Below are 19,005 nucleotides of genomic sequence, written 5' to 3' on the forward strand. Positions count from 1 at the left end.
CATTCAACAAAAATAAGTACATTATATTTAACAAAACATAGTGTTTCTACTTACGTAGACACTGCATATTTCAAGCGATGAAACATTAATATTTCGGTCAAAATTGCTTCATATACTGCAATTTTATATACTCGTCTATACATAATATCGCCAACTAGGTACTCGTCGGTGATATCATATTTGCTTACCTAGAATAAAATTTCTAAGTGGCACTCAGAACGGAAGTATCATTTACAAGCCATTGTAGGATCTATTCAAAATGGTTCGATCATATCAGAAAATATTTCAAAGAAATTATACACACATTTCGTTACACTTTCTCAAGAAAAAGAGTGAATAAGTAGAACGCCTAGTTTACAAGCGCCCTTGATTGTTTCGACGTGGACGGTACTGTCAGTCGCTCTAACATTCAACATGGCCACCTGATAATGTAGCAGACGATACAGGTGGTATGAAAAATTGTAAATAAAATTGGGTTCTAACTTGAATTATGAGTGGACGTGTGCAGAAGGACAGTGCCGATGATTCTGATCGTCTTGACGATGCGGTGGATCCTAGAGTCCAGGTAAACCGTTGCGTTCCTCAAGAAATAACTCATAGGCTTTCAGAAGCCAGCCACTTATGATATTGACATTTCCACGTTGACTCGGACAGAATGCTTGATTATATCTCGTTTATCGTTAGAACACATTACGATCATCCTGTTCCTCGATTGACTTACGAATACTGCAAACTACTGACCTCCTTACGATTATACGTTCAATTTGCCACGTTGCAAAATGATCTATGTTTTTCGTGATTGCTCCGTTCACTGATCGTAGATTTGCCATAGTAACGCTGTACTAGCAAGTTCCGATAAGCTGAAAATTAATGAGTATAGTTTTTATGCAATATATTGTTACCTCAAATGTATGTATAAATGTTAGAATCAATGTATTTATTATCAATTACCCTTTCAGATTGAACTTGAAAGATTAAATACTGCTACTGATGATATCAACAAGCTTGAGGTTGATTTGGATGTAAGTATAACTTGACTGGTTTTATAAATTTTTTATTCACAGATAATTTTCCATTCTGACCAATTAAAATAATAGTCACTCTTCTTGGTGAACCTAAATTAAGAACAGGTTTTGAAACTGGTTGTGATTACATTTCATTGAGGTGATTGGCAGGAGTAAATGGATAATGGTCTGAGAGATCATCTTGTAGTCATTTGTGGTGTTGTCTAAAGAAACGTTTTCATGACTTAAAACGTCATACCCATTCAATTTATTGTCAGAACTTAAGATTCATAAAGGCATGAATGATGTTTTTAAACTTTTGGTATTCCATCATTTATGAACATTGCATTTTTATTTTTTAGGAGGCTAGAGCAAGTTTTAGAGAATTACTTTGTGAATCTACAGTGAAGATTGACAGTTTAGCTAAGAAACTTGGTGCTTGTATTGAGAAATCTAGACCGTACTATGATGCCAGATTTAAGGCCAAAGAAGTAAGACATTTTTGTATGAATTAAGTAATTTAATGCATTCCAAGTATTAATCTAATATGTAAATGACTTCTTTGAGGCTTTACAAGAAACGCAAAAAGCTGCCATTAGATTTGAAAGAGCCAACAGCCAGCATGCAGCAGCCAAAGAAATGGTTTATTTAGCTGAAGAAGGTTTAAGAACTGAAGGAAGATGTTTTGACCATGCTTGGCAGGTAACTGAAACAGTATTGGTCTATCCACATAAAGATATTAATATAATAACACTTTGAAGAAATTTAATTCATAAAAATGTTCACAGGAAATGCTGAATCATGCAACTTCCAGGGTCAATGAGTCTGAACATGAAAGAGCTTTATCCGAAGCAGAACACAGACATACCACTGCTATGTATCATAAAGCTGAACATGAAGTGCAAAGACTGCAACGTGAATTAAAACGTGCAATTGCTAAATCTAGGTACGTGTTTGTCACCGATTTTGATTTTTTGGCTAGTGACATTGAATGATTTTCTAGTTTACATAATAATGCATGGAATGTATTGCATTCAATTAATAACCCGTATATAAATACTCCGTAATTTATTTTTGAATGTTTATCATGTTACTTTAATTTTCTATAGATATTAGAATATTTATGTCTTTTGGTTATATTCATGTTGGCAGTATGGGTGCACGCCGCAGCTTGCTTCTGATAAACAGTATCGCCTACAGGCACAACTTGCTCATGTTGTAAGTAGGATAGATATTCTTTTTTTCATTTTTTTTACACATTATTTAGTTGTGTGTGCTATGAACAATTCCCATTTATCAATTAATTTTTGGTTTATTCACCATGTTTGAGCACGAGTTCTAAAAAAGTTCGACGAAAACTGAAATACATAAGTTCTGCTTCATTTGACCATGCTTCTTACAGTTATTACTTTATAAAGTATAAAATCTTAAAAGAACAGCAGGCCTTCGTTTGTTAAGAAACTAATTACTGAAATCGTTCATTACACAGACCATACTACGAGATGAAAGCGTATTTTAATCAAATGCTGGAAGAGCAAAAGCTGAAAGTGAGTGCACTAGAAAGTTCAGTGGGTGAAGCTAAAATGACTTATGCAGAAGCACTGAGAAACTTAGAAAAAATTAGCGATGAAATTCATAGGGTATAAACGTCTTTCAGTTCTGTTTGAAATTACATTGTACAAAACCTAAGAATTATTTATAATAACTTTGAATGTCTTCACAGACTAGAAGATACGATGGAACGGACGACTTCAGTAAACATTCGAGAGACAACACAGTTGACCAGACTGGTGCTCAACCTAAGACAGAAAATTCAACGGACTCCAGTGTGACAGGGTCACCTGATAGTACCGATTATACTAGCGATGAATATTTACACCTTCCTGACAAAATGAGTCCTAATACACCATGCCCTGTGCCTACAAGAGTAAGTATTTTAAATTCTTTTCCAACAGAAACAAAATTACTAGCCTAAGAGAAGAATTAACTAATTTACTGATCTTCCATCTATTATCTAGATTGACAGAGAGCCTTCTTCCGAGTATCTGGGCCTAAACAACCTGAACCTCTCATCCACGGAACCTCGAAAGTACATAAAACGAGACCGTCCAAAGAGTATTGCAGCAACAGACACGAAACATATCATATCCCTGAATCAGACCAGTTCGTCGACATCACGATTGTCGGATTTAACGAATATTATTTCGCCTATAGAAAAGCGTGTTACTATTCAGACACCAGCGGAGACGAACAACACCAACGCGGCCGTACAGAATGGTGAACAGTGGACGGAGATCAGCTTGAACAGTTCTCCGGACGAAGTGTATTATAACAATGAAGTGTACTCGGACGAAGACGATCAAATTCCCTACAAACCGTTACCAATGGACCTGAGTCCAGAAGCCACTGCTGGATGTATTCAGCCATTCGGTGATGTATGTAGTCGAAAGAAGCTAATAACACAAAAGTCTCTGCCTGCGATGTCGAAGGGAAACGAAGTTACTTTGAGCGCCGAAAAGAAGGCTGAGGTCACAAGGAGTCCATCGACAAAGAGCAAGACTAAGCTTGATAGTAGTTTAGCTAATTGGATAACTCGAAGTTCAGCTGGTGGTGAGGCCAGTGCAAGTAGTTCAGGTAATTTTGAATACCGCTTTCAAAGAGGAAATACTTCATTTCAAAAGTGAATGTTTAACGTTGAATTACGATATTACAGCAAGTTCCAGTAGGAGGCAGTCACTCGACATGTTGTGGAGCGCCGGAACTGGAGAACGCGTGAAAGAGTTGCTTAGTCATGGAATGATGATGTTGAATATTTCTAGTCTTGCCGAAAGACGTTCCAGCGAGCCGAGAACGGTCGAAAAAGATAAGGATAAGTTTGAGAAGTCTGAAAGAGTAGAAGGAAAGGGGAAAAAGGTTCCTAGTCCACTAGAAAAGACCCTGACTTATCTGAATGCAGATGAAGAAACGTCCGACAGTGAAAGTTTAGCAAGGTATAGTATTACTCTGCCAATATCTTATCCTGTTTATAATCAATTGAATTTTATTACTGATATTGTATTGGAAATAGTGTGGAGATGTTAACGGAGGATCAAATCTCTTCGCTCATGATGGAACCAGACATGAATCAAGTATGCCAAGAGATCTTAGGAACACCCTTAGTCGAAGTATGTCCATTGTTGCAACAACTGCAACAGCAACAATAGCACTTCACGTGACGACGTTGATTCGATTGAATTGAAATTATACAACAATAGAAAGTGTTCAGAAACCATGATAAAGGAACGAACTAGTTAAGGTATAACTTCATTTACAATTGACTTTGCCACCTAATTAGTTCCTGCACTTTTATTACTCGTGACAGAAACGGAGGATTTAATTTTCTGTCCGGTATCATAGGAACATAATTAATCCATGACGTTAACGAAAATCTTCATATGAACCATAGTTACGTTCCACTCCATTTAGACATGATTTGTACATATTCAACCGTCGTAGAACTTTTTAATATTATATATACAAATGTTTGATTTTAATTATTGACGTGTTGTATACATAACACTGTGAATATCCTGGAAGCCTAATGACAGTTTCTGTACGTATGTTTAAGAAAACATCGTAATTGTTACTTGGGGCAGTTTTAAGTGTCATTCCATTGAATTCGTTTGAGAATTAGGAAGACTTACTCGATTAGAGAAGCAATACGTAGTGAATTTTAGATAGTTGTATTGTTCATTAAAAAAGATCATTTTTTTTTGATCTTGTACTTATTGTACGCGCCCGACGTAGCTGTATGTATTGTAGGAATAATGAGAAATGGAATCGTTTTTTCTATCGACTTATTAAAACAGCTTCATCGTTTAGGAAGTTTTCTGTCTGTCTGTGTTGAGAGTACAACTATTATGTATAAGCAATTCGTTTTTTATATTAAAGAGCAATATTGAAAATTATAGGCATAAAAATTTCAATCTGGGTGAAGTTATATGCTCTTTTTTTTGTACATGCTAAGTAGAACTTGTTTAAATGAAACAAGACGCTTTTAAAGAGAAGATTGGTGACTTCGACGAGCGTACTGTTTCACATACCAAGCTTTAATAATAATTAATGATTGTAATAGTGTTCATCTGCCAAGCTCAGCAAAAACATTTCGAAAGAATCTTTCCTCAACTCTGACGAGGTATATTATATATACATAGATAAATATTTATGGATTAAGTACCTTGTAGTTGTCAGGATATATAAATATTTAAAATATAATTAATACATTCAAGCAACTATCGTACATGAAACTAGACAATCCAACCAGAAATCAGTTGAATAAATGATACTTTCAAACAACTCAATTTACGTAACAGAATACTCAAATTTAAGAATAAGTTTTAATCCTTCTTTTCAAATATAAGTGCACATATTCTTGTGTTATACGTCTCAGATATTGAGTTGGATTGTCTATTTGCAGTAACAAAGTAGTTTAAACAGAAGATGCATGCAATATGCTATTTACAGAGAGTAATATATACATATATGTATATATACATATGCAGATACTATTTATTTTTATTACATAATTTTCTGCAAGCAATATTTATTAATTTTTTAAAGATGGTATACATAAGTATACAAAAAATCTATACCAAAGGCAAATAAAGTGCAATTTACAAACAAAAAAAATAAAAGTTTATATAACTTTGTTTAATTCAGTTGATTTAGCAAATGATTTCAAGAAAACGTGAAGTATCTTTGTAAATTAACTAATAAGTCATATTTATATCTTTTTTATTATCAAATTATAAAATAATTTCATATATGTATGTATACATATATGTATATATATATACATACATGAATTGTACAAAAATTGCAGAAATTTATATCTTTTAACTAAAAATATTTTTTTATAACGATCATCATTGCATTTCTTTTAAACGATACCGGGAAAAGTTTAATGTCGACTATGTTCGTTTGTCAGAGCCAATATCGTTATATTGTGATACAGTTGTGTGATTTTTCATGAACCAAACGATCGAACAAGTATTTGCGCGGCCGAAATTCTTTGGCGTCATGTTACAAATAAATAATATTGAACTATGCAAACATTGCCGTCGAAATTTGTCATAAGGAAATTGTTACCTTCGACACTGCGTCGAGAGCGGTCATACTCTTAAATATTTTACTAGACATTTTCTTGGCTAAAATGTGACGATGACGACGTTACATATAACGCGAGCGCATAATTATCAATAACAATTGTAAATACATAATACTGTATATGTGACTGTAACTATGTATATATCGTCATCCTCATTAAAATACGGTTACAAAATTAACATACAGTAACGAACAGTTCACTAGTATTTCTTATTACAGTGTTCAAAATTTAACGGTTTTTTTTTCAACGTATGGAACCAACTGATCGCGACTACTCGATATCATATATACAAAGACATCCAGCGTACAGTTTAACTAACAAATGTCTGAATTGCATTCAATTATCGGAAAGACTGTTTATTATAGAATAAATAATAAATTTAAGACATTCGATGAAATTCAAAGTAGGAGAATTTAAACTACAGAGTGTCACGAATACATCTGAATAGATGCACACAATTACACATCTATTATCAATATATTTCAAGCAGACGTCAGACGCTTTAACCTCCAATTAATTAATTAATCGTATTTATACTCACGAAACATCTAGAAGTGTAGAAAAACCAAAAGAAAATTTGGGCACAAATTTTAAACACGGATTTATCGTATGTAATTCGCTCAACGAACTGTTCCCATGTTCCGGCGACGCCCGCTGGAACTACAGAGCGCTACGGTCATGGAGAAAAAGAGACGGACGATCTAGAAATGAAAATGGCGTCGCGTGCACGGTGCCGATAATTCTTCGTTGGGTTCGTGCGTTCGTTATTATTTTTTCGTGCGTAATAAGGCTAAAATGCATGTGGTGTTCGGCGTACGATCGCGTAACCACCGTTGAAATACATCTCGCTTGAAAAACCGCGCCGACGACGTCGTTTTGGCGCGTGCTCGATTAAAAATTTTGCGCTTGTTGAACGGGCCGCAAAACGGTGGGACAAAGGTGTACGGGCACACTGTTTGGTGTTATATGCTTTTTAAATCCGCAACGGGACACCGCAGCCTCGTCTCGTCGCGAATTGTCGATCTGTTACGTAGCCTTTATTCGTTGGCATGACGAGGAAAGACGCCGTCCGTACGGTCCTCGTGCATCGCGAAACGACCACGAACGAGCTATGTGCCCCGGCCAGTGGAGCGGGTGAGATCTAGTTATCGTCGAAAGACTCGCGGTAAAACGGTGCGCGAATACTGTGGACGACGTGTGGTCAGGCCACCATGGCGGTGAATCCGCGTGATATGGACGGTTTCATGCCGCTCCTGTCAACGACGGACATCAAGAAGAAGCTGAACGTTGGGTGTTTGCTGTTGAATTACTTGGGCGACGTGAGCAAGAGTATCGAGTGTCAGGACATCGGACAGTTCATCGACAACATCATACCATGGCTCGGCAACGGAAATCCGAAGGTATGCCTTTTTAAACGATCCTCCAACCAATTTTCCAGATGCTAATCACCGAAATCATCGGACGGATCTCGAACATTTACGGTTCCAGCTGATTCATACGAAAGTACCGTACCCTTTATAATCCCACACCGAATACGGTTCACTAGAATCGCTGTACATAACGTTTCTGTCAAACCTTCGATTTTCGCAGTTTTTCGGGAACTGAATTCGTACGATGGCGATTCTACAGATACTAAATATACGTGGATATGTAAACAAGACCGTGAAAACCGCCTACTGTCGTTGTTCGATTTCTCAACGTTAATTGGAGATACATAATAACGTTTTCAATATTTATAACGAATTAATCGTGATTCTATATATCGGTTATGAAAAAAGAACAGAAGGGATTATGAATTGTTGGAATTGTTCTCGATAAAACGTATTGAAAGAGACTCTGTAGAAATATGGGTAGTGGGGTGTGCCGGGTGACAAAACTGGTTGAATCGTGTGTGCGTACGAGCAGCGGTGCTCATTCGTCGTTGAGTTTCGTGGAAAAATTGAAAAATGGCTAATCAGCGTCTGACGAATAGATAAACGTGTTTAATTATAGAATTTATGTTAATACGCGTGCTTAATATATCGTCGATGATTAATGGCCGATAGTTTTGGGTCGTCTGGGATTCCCTTGGCCCGAAAGACAGTATTTGTGTACATTTTATTTTCGTCGACCTTATATCTACCCGTGTGCATTCGAAACTTTCTACGCTCGATACCTTTGCCGAATGAACGATACGATCCGCGGGATAGGGAACGTGGACCGATTTGTAAATTAAATTCGGATTCACGCATCGTGGACTAAGTGAAGAAAAAAAAATGAACGTTTGCCACGCGAGAAAAGACAGGTACGACGGGGCTCGGTTTTTAGACAAGGATCTTACGAAAGATTCGTCGCAACGATTCGATTGCACAATCGATCGCCGTTAGGAGATCGGCCGAACTAATTTATCAGCATTATCATCTGTTCGCTGTTTTTACCCCTAGACGCGTTGGTGGATTAGACGGTTCAGTAGTCCAAGCGATACAAGATTAGCTGAATCTCGTGCTCTGAATAATTCTCACACACATAGGAATTTGTGTAAATAGCGTGTTTGATAAGTACTGTATTGTTGAAAATATTATGGATAATATATTTAAGAGAATTAATTATGTGGCTCAAGGTAAGGATAGATGGATTCTGTCCATGTATGGGAAAATGAGTCATATTCACTGGTCAGAATGAGTAACAGGTTAGTCGGTTGGTTTGAAAGATTTAAGAAAAGAAACTATATTTATTCTCTCAAATTGTAGTTCGAAGGCTTTCAGTGGTCATGGTTCAGGGGAATGGAGGACATGTACATTGCCCAATAGGAATGGGAGCTTGCATTACTTTATGCAATTCAGGAAAACGTTTTAAATGTGTTATTGAAGATATTTTGACGGCAGCACTTGTGACTAATATATAAATGAGGGCACTTTAGGAAGCTAATCAGCATTTATCTCTCAGAATAGTAATGAGACCATTGGGTTGGATAATTCAGACAAACAAATTGAATATATCCCTCAGAATACATGGGAGATCTTACTGTGAGATTGAAGGACATGAATCAGGTGCTCGGAACAATTAGAAGTTTCCATTTCAGAAGAACATCAGGATATTGAGCAAAAGAAATGAGAGAATATGTGTTATACAGTATCGATAATACCTACATTAAAGAATGAGCAACAATAAGAACACTTTTCAGTAGGGTACACTGTTACCTCCTGCATATTTTCCAACTCAGAACGTTGCAAGGTATTGCATCATCATTAAACAACCAAACCCTTTTCGAGCATGAATGCTCGCAAGAGTATCTTGAATTCCATTATCCCGATCAATCTAAATTTGAATTCTATTCCTCCACCATGAACATTTCAGTCTAACAATAGAGCTTTTCTTTACCTTGGTATAATGCTATCAGGATATTCCAGTGGTTCTCAACCTCCAGAGTACCTCAAACGACTGAAATACCCCAGTGTTTTTAATCATATGCAATTGTAACGCTTTTCATCGTGACCTTTGATCAAGATCCATAAAAGTGCCTCAGGGTGCCTCGTTTACACACTCAGATTACAGACGAAAATAAACGTTCATTAACACGAATACACGATGTGTTGCACCCATGGAGCCTTTGAGCTGGCCCAAAATCAATATTATCCACGACCTTAAGGCTTTAGCAACGGTGGTTGTCGCGTGACGGCCGTTCGCGGGGGCCGGTTATTACCAATTACAGCGATCGTCGATCAGCCACGCCATTACAAACGATTTATTTACCACGAATCCGTCGGCCCGGTTATCCGCCGTCACTGCGAAATCTCCTCCGGTCACTCGTGTCGGGGAACCACCCGTTAAGGGAGAAAACTTTCACGCCATGTACGTAGCGGCGTTTGTCCTTTGGAGTCGTGTGTGTCACCTGCGGCGGGTACGGTCTCTGCCGCGGAAAGATTTCGTATCTGGTCAGGAGGACCGTTCGAAATAGACTTGCATTCTACCTACGTCGCTTCTATTCGCCTTAACAATATTATTGATACATGTATCGTTATGTATCAGTAAGATATCGATAATTTGTCGATAATTGATAGTGGCACCTCTAATTCAAAGTTGCATTGAATGTTCGCTGTAAATTTACAACAGTGGAAGCGGATAGCTCGCGAAACGACGGACGCATGGAGCCTCTTCGGTTTGCGTCTTTCGATCTACTAGATAATTCCAACGATGCCGCTTAATCTCGATGACGTTATGAGCGATAAGATTGGGATCACGTGCTCGACGAGAATTCGAATGTGGATGTTTGAATGAACGTATTGATATTAATGATTTAATTGGTCTCGATTTATGGACTCGATCGTATGCAGTATCAGCGAGGACAGAACTGTTTAGGTTCGAGTACACTACGGATGAAAATTTTGGGATTGTCCGTTCGATAAGAATTATATTTCGATGAATGAAAAGAATTAAGGGCAGTTTATGAGTTTTTACGCATTCTGTTATTAATTAGTAGACTGCGAATGTTTATGCATTTATAGCACCTCTTGATTTAAAAAATTTAAATCAAATTTAGTACCATTTATGTGATGTTATTAACGTGAAGCCTCTGGCACAGAATTCTGCTCCATTTAAATTATTTACATACTCTGGATTTGCATAGACTTTCGTGGTCTATTAATTAGTATGTTTGGTACCATGGAGAATGAATTGTGGGGATATGTTTAACGGTAAGAAGAGCTGAAATGTGTCGCTTGATAAGGCCGGATCAGGAATAGTTGCCAAACGGCGTATCACGGATAATGGTAACGGGACTTTTCCCATTATCTTCCATTCAAGACCTGATGGAACCAGTTCGACGCCAATTGGCCAGGAAATTCAATTCCAGTCGCGTTTCCAGGGTCTTTGTGTCCATTCCGAGACGTGCAAATATCCAGGAGAAAGTTACAGGAGCGCGAATTTCGTGACTTTCCTGTGGGAAACGTATGGTAAAGGGACTTTAGAATGGCACTGACGACTTTCCATCGGTATGAAAAACTTTGAAAATGGCACCAAATATCTTACGATGAAAATAAGAACTTTACACTGGTACCAAGGACTTTGATGGTACTCAGAACATTATAATTGTGCGACAGACTCTATAGATATGTCAAAAACATAATGGTACCAAAGATTAAACAGTGATACCACAAACTGTATAATGGTACCAAAAACTGTGCAATGGTAGGATAGACTTCATAACGGCACAAAATGGTACATGGTCGGTCTTTAGGCGTTAGTTACACGCTCGTGCCAATTCCGTTAACGGAAATGGGCCCCGCGATGACGTCAAAGCACGTGGAACCTCGAAAAAAAAAAAAATCGTCACCGGCCAAATATCGTCGGTCGATAAAGCTTACGTCATCCGCCGCGCACGGTCGGGACTGCATGCGAAACGCAAAAATGTCGCGCCCACCCTTGTGAACTTTGCCGATGAAAATTCCGAGCTTGTTCCATAATGCATGAGGAACCGAGGCGCGACATCCCGTGGTACACACTTCCCCGAGCGTGTGTAGTGCACCGGGGGAACGCACATTGAAAACGGCCGTATTTATAACGTACGGTTGACCGTTCCCTCTCTATATTTAGCGTGCCGTATTCTGTTTTTATTTATTGTTGATCGCGTTACCCCCGTTTCACTGCAATGCTACCGGTATCCAGTGATCTAGTAGATCCAGCCTAGGGTGTTTGGTGAATCGGATCAAGTTCAGTGTACAATATTATAAAATGGTAAACGAAGAGATAGGTAATTTGGGATTAATTTAATGTGTTAACTGGTTGAATTGAATAGAAACCAAGAAATAGGGAATTGATGCATTTAAAATGTAGAAATTGTTTGGTTAGTTGACAGGAACTGGTACCAGAAGGATACAAATTAATAAGAAATGTAGTAGAGTTCAATAAGTCCTTCGTTTCACTTGGTACCTTAAGACCTTCACTTCACTTGGAATCTTAAGACCTTCACTTCACTTGGTACATTAATGCCTTCACTTCGCTTGGAACTTTAAGACCTTCATTTCACTTGGAACTCTCCTGATAAAGGAGAACATATTTCAGTATTATTTCTAGTGCTTGTTAAGTACTAGACATGGTTGAATCGAATGTTTCGGAAGTGGGCAGCTTGGATACCGCCCAAAGTTGCGGGAACTGGTAGCATTGGGGATCCTAGAAGTCTGTCTAGTCCTCGGGATCCGTAACCGGATGCATTAGCATTTGAATAGCATATGCTACTAGCGACCATCATTATCCAGTGACACTTGTTGCTGTAGGCCTCGTTATTAGCTTCGAGAATGCCCGTAACAAACGAGGAACTCACTCTATTTGCTCGTACAAAAGGTGGAACTGATACGAGCCACGCGAATCGGTTACTTTCTATCAATCCAACCGCGTGAGGTGGTTCGGGAGATTAGATAATTAAATAAAATTCATACAGATTGTTTGTTAGAACGAAGTACAGACACAAAAAAAGTTTGAGACTCGGTCGCCGATGAAATAAATAAGGAAAAGCTTGTAAAAAATTCAGTTTTCAACGCAGCTAACCAAAATATATTTTTTGTTTAGAATATAATGATCAATGGAAATGTCATTGAACTTCATAGATGTAATTTTGATACATTAACCACCTTAATTCTTCCACGATTTTAACAATACGCTCGAAGAACCAACTAATTAATTCATTGCTATATCCAAGATGTAATAAGACTCAATTTTCTTTTTACCTGTAGGATCTGTAAGGAATAATGCAACGCTTTCAGTGATGTATAATTCAGTGCCTTAAAGTTTCACGTGAAAATCCAGCGTGAACAGATTTATGAGGCGATCAATTCACAGTTTTATTGTTTTTCCATCCGAATCTGGAAAGTTTGCAGTAATTACGTAGGAATAGGACATAGGGGGGTTGAAATAGACATTTCTGAAGAAAGAATGATCGGTAGAATAGTGAAAACTTAAGGTCTTAGACTCTTCGAATATCATCGATAAACTTTCAGTTCCTAGGAAAACAATAGAGAAATAAAATGATAGAATAATAAAGACTTCCATGTCCTCTATTCTTCAAACATTTTCAAAGCACCCCCACTATACAATAAATCATTACAGAATTTAAAATTGTAGAATAACAAGGGCCCAGGTTCTCATATCCTCTAAATACCTCACCAAGAAACTTCCAATACACGTTAAAACAATAAATAACGAACTATGAAAACGATCACAGGATCTGCCAGCTAGATCCCTGGAAAAGATGCATCGAAAAGGCTGGTGGATTACGGTTCGTTCTTAATTTTCGGCGAAACTCTCCACTGTCGTGATCTTGGCAAACAGCCTGCTGGCCGCTACGTAATCAGCCCTCCTCCCTATACAGGGTGTCCGAAAAAAGCTTCGACTCTCGGAAATGAGGGCTTCCTGAGATGATTTGAAACAACTTTTTCCTTAGCGAAAATCTTGTCCGAGGCTTTGTTAACGAAATATTAACGAAAAACACCGACCAATCGGAGCGCGAGTCCGAACCAGCCGAGCTTACCGCTACCAATAGTGCGTAGCCAACGCTACCGCGGAAGCTTGACCAGTTCGGACTCGCGCTCTGATTGGTCGGGGTTTTTCGTTAATATCTCGTTAACAAAGCCTCGGAGAAGATTTTCGCTAAAGAAAAAGTTGTTCCAAATCACCCCAAGAACCCCTCATTTCCAGGTGTCGAAGTTATTTTCGGAAACCTTGTGTTTCGCCAGGATAGGCCCTATCGATCTGCTCGAATGTTTCTTACGCTGCGGTCGAGAGTTCAGCCTTCCCTCTCTCGAGTATCGACATTGAATTTTCGTAGCCTTGTCAGGCCTAGCTTCCTTACCTCTAAATTCAATTCTGCACGAAGCTCGTGGGATCTGTTTGGTCTTCTTTCCGGATGCTGGTTGCATCATGGATTAGATCGAGCCTGCTGCAATCTCCATTTTGGATCTTATATTGGACTCAGGTCTTTTACAAACTACGGAGGCCTAAGTTCTTTCTGCTATAGGGGAAGGGGCCATGATGGAGAAGCTAAGGAAAAATGAAAATGAAGCGACAATTGTACCTCTTAATTAAGTCTTTATGAATCAGAATACAATTTTAAGTTAACAGTCTAGTACTTATTTGACACATGCTTGGCAGAGTTGGACAAAATGTAATCTAATTACAATGTAATTACGGGACAAACAATATTAATTATTCATTCTTTAAAAGGTTAATATTCGACAAATTGCACGAAAAAATATTAATTCTTCAATCTTTCGTGCCATACGGTCAGAACGTGCTTTCATTGTCGGAATTTATCACGAGCTGCCAGTTGTCCACGATACGCTTCGTAAGACGAATTGATCCTGCAACGTGTCTCGAGTCACGTAAAAATACGATGACGTAACAAGACGAAATACACAAAACTGTAGCTCGAGTGTCGAGTTCGCACGAATTTATTAACGTGTAGAATCGCAAGCTTTCGATTCGGTTCTGTCCACCGTATCCTCCGAGATTATAATTGGTTACAACGAAACCGCAATGCGTCCGATTACGTAATAAGCATTAAATAGCAGCGGAGATAATAAATATCGATCGTTCCAGTGTGCTATATAGAGGGTGTTAATTTTAACTCGAGCACCTAAATTATTCCACTACTATTGAAAGTAAGAAAAAATAACTCAATAGGATGTACATGGTTTTAAGGCGTGCCTCTGATGGTGATAAAATGTTTTTTACTTAATACGTTTATTTACTTTTGCATTCTTCAAACTGAAGCTGATTTCTTCGCCTTCAAGGTCACTCTAAGGGCATGGTGTGTGGGTTGTTGAGTTCATCTTGACGCCGACTACCACGTCGCTTTATAAAAAGTACATGTCAATATGCAAAAAAAAAATACAACGACCTTGAAAAAACCGTTAAAATGACCTTCATAGGATTTTTTTTATCACCATCAGATGTACGCCATAAAAACATGTACCCTCACAAGCAAACTTGGCTTCCGCTAGGGGAAAAAGTGGCGCAAGAGAAAGGCCTTCTACCATTTGGTAAATTTATTTCAAGTACTGATATAAATGTTAAATCGAATGTTAATTTGGCATAAATTTCAACAATTCACAAGTCTGGAGGATAAATTTATACAGACTTGAAAAAAAAAAACTATACAAAACCTGAATCTCCATTTTAAAAGAACCACACAGTTTACCTATGAATTCGTCATCGACCGATTTTGCCCGTGTCTGACTACGCACGAGGAAAATCTACTTGATCTCCTAGATACACACGAGGACCTTCTTTATCCTATGTTTTAATTAACACTAAAATTAACAGCATTGTAATATATAATGCAGTATAGCTTAGTATAGTATAATATACGAATTGTAAAGAATTAGTTAATTTTTTTTGACATCGTGTGAGCCCCATTCAACCTTTCAATTTTGTTCTCAAGACATTTGACGTATCTTTAAAAACAACATAGATATTTGAGGTGCGAACATTAGGTGACACACCCTGTATATAACTATATTACACAATTGAAAATTCAACGTCTGACGGTTCCAGTGTTAAATAACAAAGGACACACAGCTCCTCCAAGGAGAACGATCCATTCGACGATCGTTTCCGTATGTATACACCCTGTATCGGTTTCGTTCGACCGTCACGCCTGGAATTGGATCACAATGCGCCACTCGTTATGGAAGATCCCGAGGAGAGCCGAGCCATTTGTTTTTCTGCTCTCCAAGGCGTCGTTGCACCGGGTGTATCGATGTCAAGGGCGCAGGACAACTGTAGATCATTCACGATCCCCCCTTCTCTCTCTATCGGTCGTTCTCTTCCTTTCTTTTTTTTTTTTTTTTTTTTCAATCGCCACGAACGTTTCCTTTTACGAATTAAAACCATGACATCACCACCTTCGCGACCGACGGTGATCTCGATGCTTTTTACATGCGTCAGATCGTGTGTATATACATACACACACACACACACACATAGATACACTGTCACTTGCATAACGTCTCCGTCGATGTGCACCTTACTGCACACCGCTCGATAACACGACCGAAAGGTCGCCGTAGAAACGTTAAATAAGCGTGGATAATGCAGCAGAGAATTCGGAATTGTGCACTACCCCCTTTCCACCCCAGACTTGGCTACATTCTCTCAATTGTCTGGATCAGAATTAATAGATTTACCCTCAGTAAAATCGAGCATAGCACACGGTAACGACCCGGTATAATTATAAGTGCCGAAAATACCGGGTAAAATAGAGAAAACAGAAAGGAAAAATGCGAATGCATTTCGGCTGCGATCGGCACTACGGGCCAAGAAGAAGAGGGGAGGCAGCAGCCGCCCTCCCACGTGGCTTTAACAGTTTTAACGGACCCCGCTTTCTGCTTGGACCGAGCATAAGGCCAGACAGCTCGCCCACGCGTCGTGCCTTCCGAACGATCTTCGAACCGTGTGCACGTACGATCTATTGTCGTCCCCCCCTCCCTTGTTCGTGATCTACTTGTCGCTCGGCGAAGAGGTCGCCTAGAGCCTCTCTGCCCCTCAAGAGGGAACTCAGTGGGCTAGCAGATTCGCCAGATAGAGTTCAAGGTGCCGTTGCTCGATCCATACAAGGTGTCCCAAAACAGGTGTAAATCCTTGTAAGGGTTGATTCCTTGGGTGATTTGAAACAACTTTTTCCTTAGCGAAAAAGTTCTACGAGGCTTCGTTAACGAGATATTACCGAAAAACACCGACCAATCAGTGCTCAGCAGGGCAGACTCGCGCTCTGACTGGTCGGTGTTTTTCGCTGAGGAAACAGTTGGTTCAAATCACCTCTTTCTTCCTCTCGATTATTGTCCCGAACTCGTGTCCGCGCTGGGACAATAATCTTGCAGGGAGAAATGCTTCAGCAACAAAGTATGCGCTTGACAGGTTCCATCGAAGTGATGGGAATAATGCCTGGACAATAATCGTGTAGAACAAGCCAGACAATAATCGAGAGGCGTCTGTAATGCTTTTCATACATTTCTGAATGTTCAAAAGTCACAGAAAATATTATTTCACATATTATACTACTTCAGATTATTACTGTCTGCTCACTGTTACTTCATCTTCTACACCATTAAATTAATCTTTAAGGATTGTCCTCTAAGAATGCTTTCAAACGATCGATCAGCAAGTCTGAAATACTTTGATCCTATCCGAAACACCGAGATCTGCTTTTGACAAGAGTTAGCGTACAAACTTGGAAAAGCAAATGGCCTAGAGGGCTGCTCCCCTGAGCACTGGACTAACGATAAGCCTTCGGGTATCTTGGATCTTTTTCATCCATCGAACAGCCCGTCAATTTCCATTCGATTGTTTCCTTTCCAGACGATAACCACGCCCAACGATCACACAAGACTGGTGGTTAATAAGTAAACCGTCCAACGATGAACACGCGAACGGATTCGAAGGGTGAACGAACCGCTCCTACGGGAGGACGAGGAGCCAGATCAATATAGAAAGTGCAAGTGTAGCGTTGCGCGGTGCATTTATCCTCGGTTCAACCCCCTAGCCGGTAGTAAACCCGTCGTTTCGACTTTCCTTGAGCCATAACGAGGCTTAACCATCGCAACCCTGGTGGTCTCAATACCCATACGGCGGACGGTGCCTGAGTCTAATCTGACCTATACTAATTTTAACTGTATAAACATTTCAGACTGATTGTTTAGCTTCGGGAGAACGAAGTTTTTTAACTAGTTCGATAGAAAGGGTTCGAACAGACTCGTACATCCTTCATTGAAGATTAACCCTTAAACATAGACGTGTCGTTTCAGAGATGAATAATTGGACAACGATTACCTTTAAGGGGTGGTTTCACCCCGAAGAACCAAATATCAGTAACAACATAAAATTTACAGTTGCATCTATTAAGATCTCCTAAAAACTAGTTAAAAAAAAAATCGGAATATTCGGGGTACTAAAATTCCCCTGTTAGTGTCCATTTATATGAGTCACTAAAACGTTGGAGCTTCAAAAATTTTCCGCTTGGTTGTCCTACTAAAATAAAAATTCAAACTCATCTCTCTGACACTGACGTCAACCTGTATTCGATAGTGTCTCGTTAACGGCAGAAAAATCGGTTTCAGCCGGTTGTCCACGATCGATCCAATGTCACTCCCTGTCTACGAAACCGTCCATTACTCCGCGACGACGGTTTAAATACCATTAACGAACCGCTATACATAGACATATCAACCTATTTTAGTGCCCCGCGGGGTAAACGTTCTCTCAGGGCCTGTCGTCTGGCCTGTGACATCATTGCTCAGCGCCGAGGCTTTTCGTTTATCTCTCGTTTTTCTCTCTCTCTCGGTGTCCTGGCTTCCATATAATTAGCACACGCCTCGATCATTAACGCCCGAGACCTCGTGTGCCTTGATCGTTCACGATTCTCCTCTGACTGGCGGGGACAGTGGATTTAGATAGATCCTCTGTCTGGACGTCGACGATTCATCGAACTTCATGGTAGCGATGGGCGTTACAATATCGATATTTCAGTTCAAATATCGATACTTTTCAATTCAAATATTGATATTTCGAATATTCATACTTTTGAATATATAATTATTTTCCCTTTAATTATTCTGTTATTACGCTTAAGAAGTAATTATTATATACATGAATTTGTAAGGAAGGAATACACAAAGTCACATACGCGATTGTTCCATTACACAAGAAAAAAATCTAAGAATAAATATTCAAGTGGCTATAAAACACCCACGTTATGCATCCTAGGGTTAAATCCCATGCATTAAGGGGGTTCCAGTGCGCAACCACGGAATCAGAACGCGTGCGTGATTCGCTCAAACCTCCGCAATTACGCTTCTGATGACGGCGTCCTCCTCCGGAGGTGAAAAA

At 39.1% G+C, this 19,005-nt stretch overlaps 2 protein-coding genes across 6 annotated transcripts in view; both read left to right on the forward strand.

Annotated features, from left to right (window-relative positions):
- Window positions 1-479: 479 nt before the first annotated feature.
- On the forward strand, window positions 480-4,215 carry LOC107194088. The gene is made up of 11 exons (XM_015583653.1): window positions 480-565; window positions 960-1,022; window positions 1,367-1,495; window positions 1,572-1,706; window positions 1,793-1,950; window positions 2,157-2,222; window positions 2,494-2,644; window positions 2,728-2,931; window positions 3,023-3,638; window positions 3,718-3,994; window positions 4,072-4,215. Exons 1-11 carry the CDS (start codon window positions 491-493, stop codon window positions 4,205-4,207), a joined length of 2,010 nt encoding a protein of 669 aa, XP_015439139.1. The 5' UTR covers window positions 480-490; the 3' UTR covers window positions 4,208-4,215.
- Window positions 4,216-6,876: 2,661 nt separating this feature from the next.
- The window catches only part of LOC107194177 (CLIP-associating protein 1-A), a 36,447-nt gene continuing 24,318 nt past the window's right edge, over window positions 6,877-19,005 (forward strand). For all 5 annotated transcript variants that reach the window (XM_015583748.1, XM_015583750.1, XM_015583752.1 and 2 more), the window contains exon 1: window positions 6,877-7,550. In XM_015583748.1, coding sequence (XP_015439234.1) covers window positions 7,362-7,550 — 189 coding nt within the window. In that variant the 5' untranslated portion in view covers window positions 6,877-7,361. The remainder of the gene's footprint in view (window positions 7,551-19,005) is intronic.

Source organism: Dufourea novaeangliae, unplaced genomic scaffold, assembly GCF_001272555.1.
Source record: "Dufourea novaeangliae isolate 0120121106 unplaced genomic scaffold, ASM127255v1 scaffold21, whole genome shotgun sequence".
NCBI classification, from domain to species: domain Eukaryota; kingdom Metazoa; phylum Arthropoda; class Insecta; order Hymenoptera; family Halictidae; genus Dufourea; species Dufourea novaeangliae.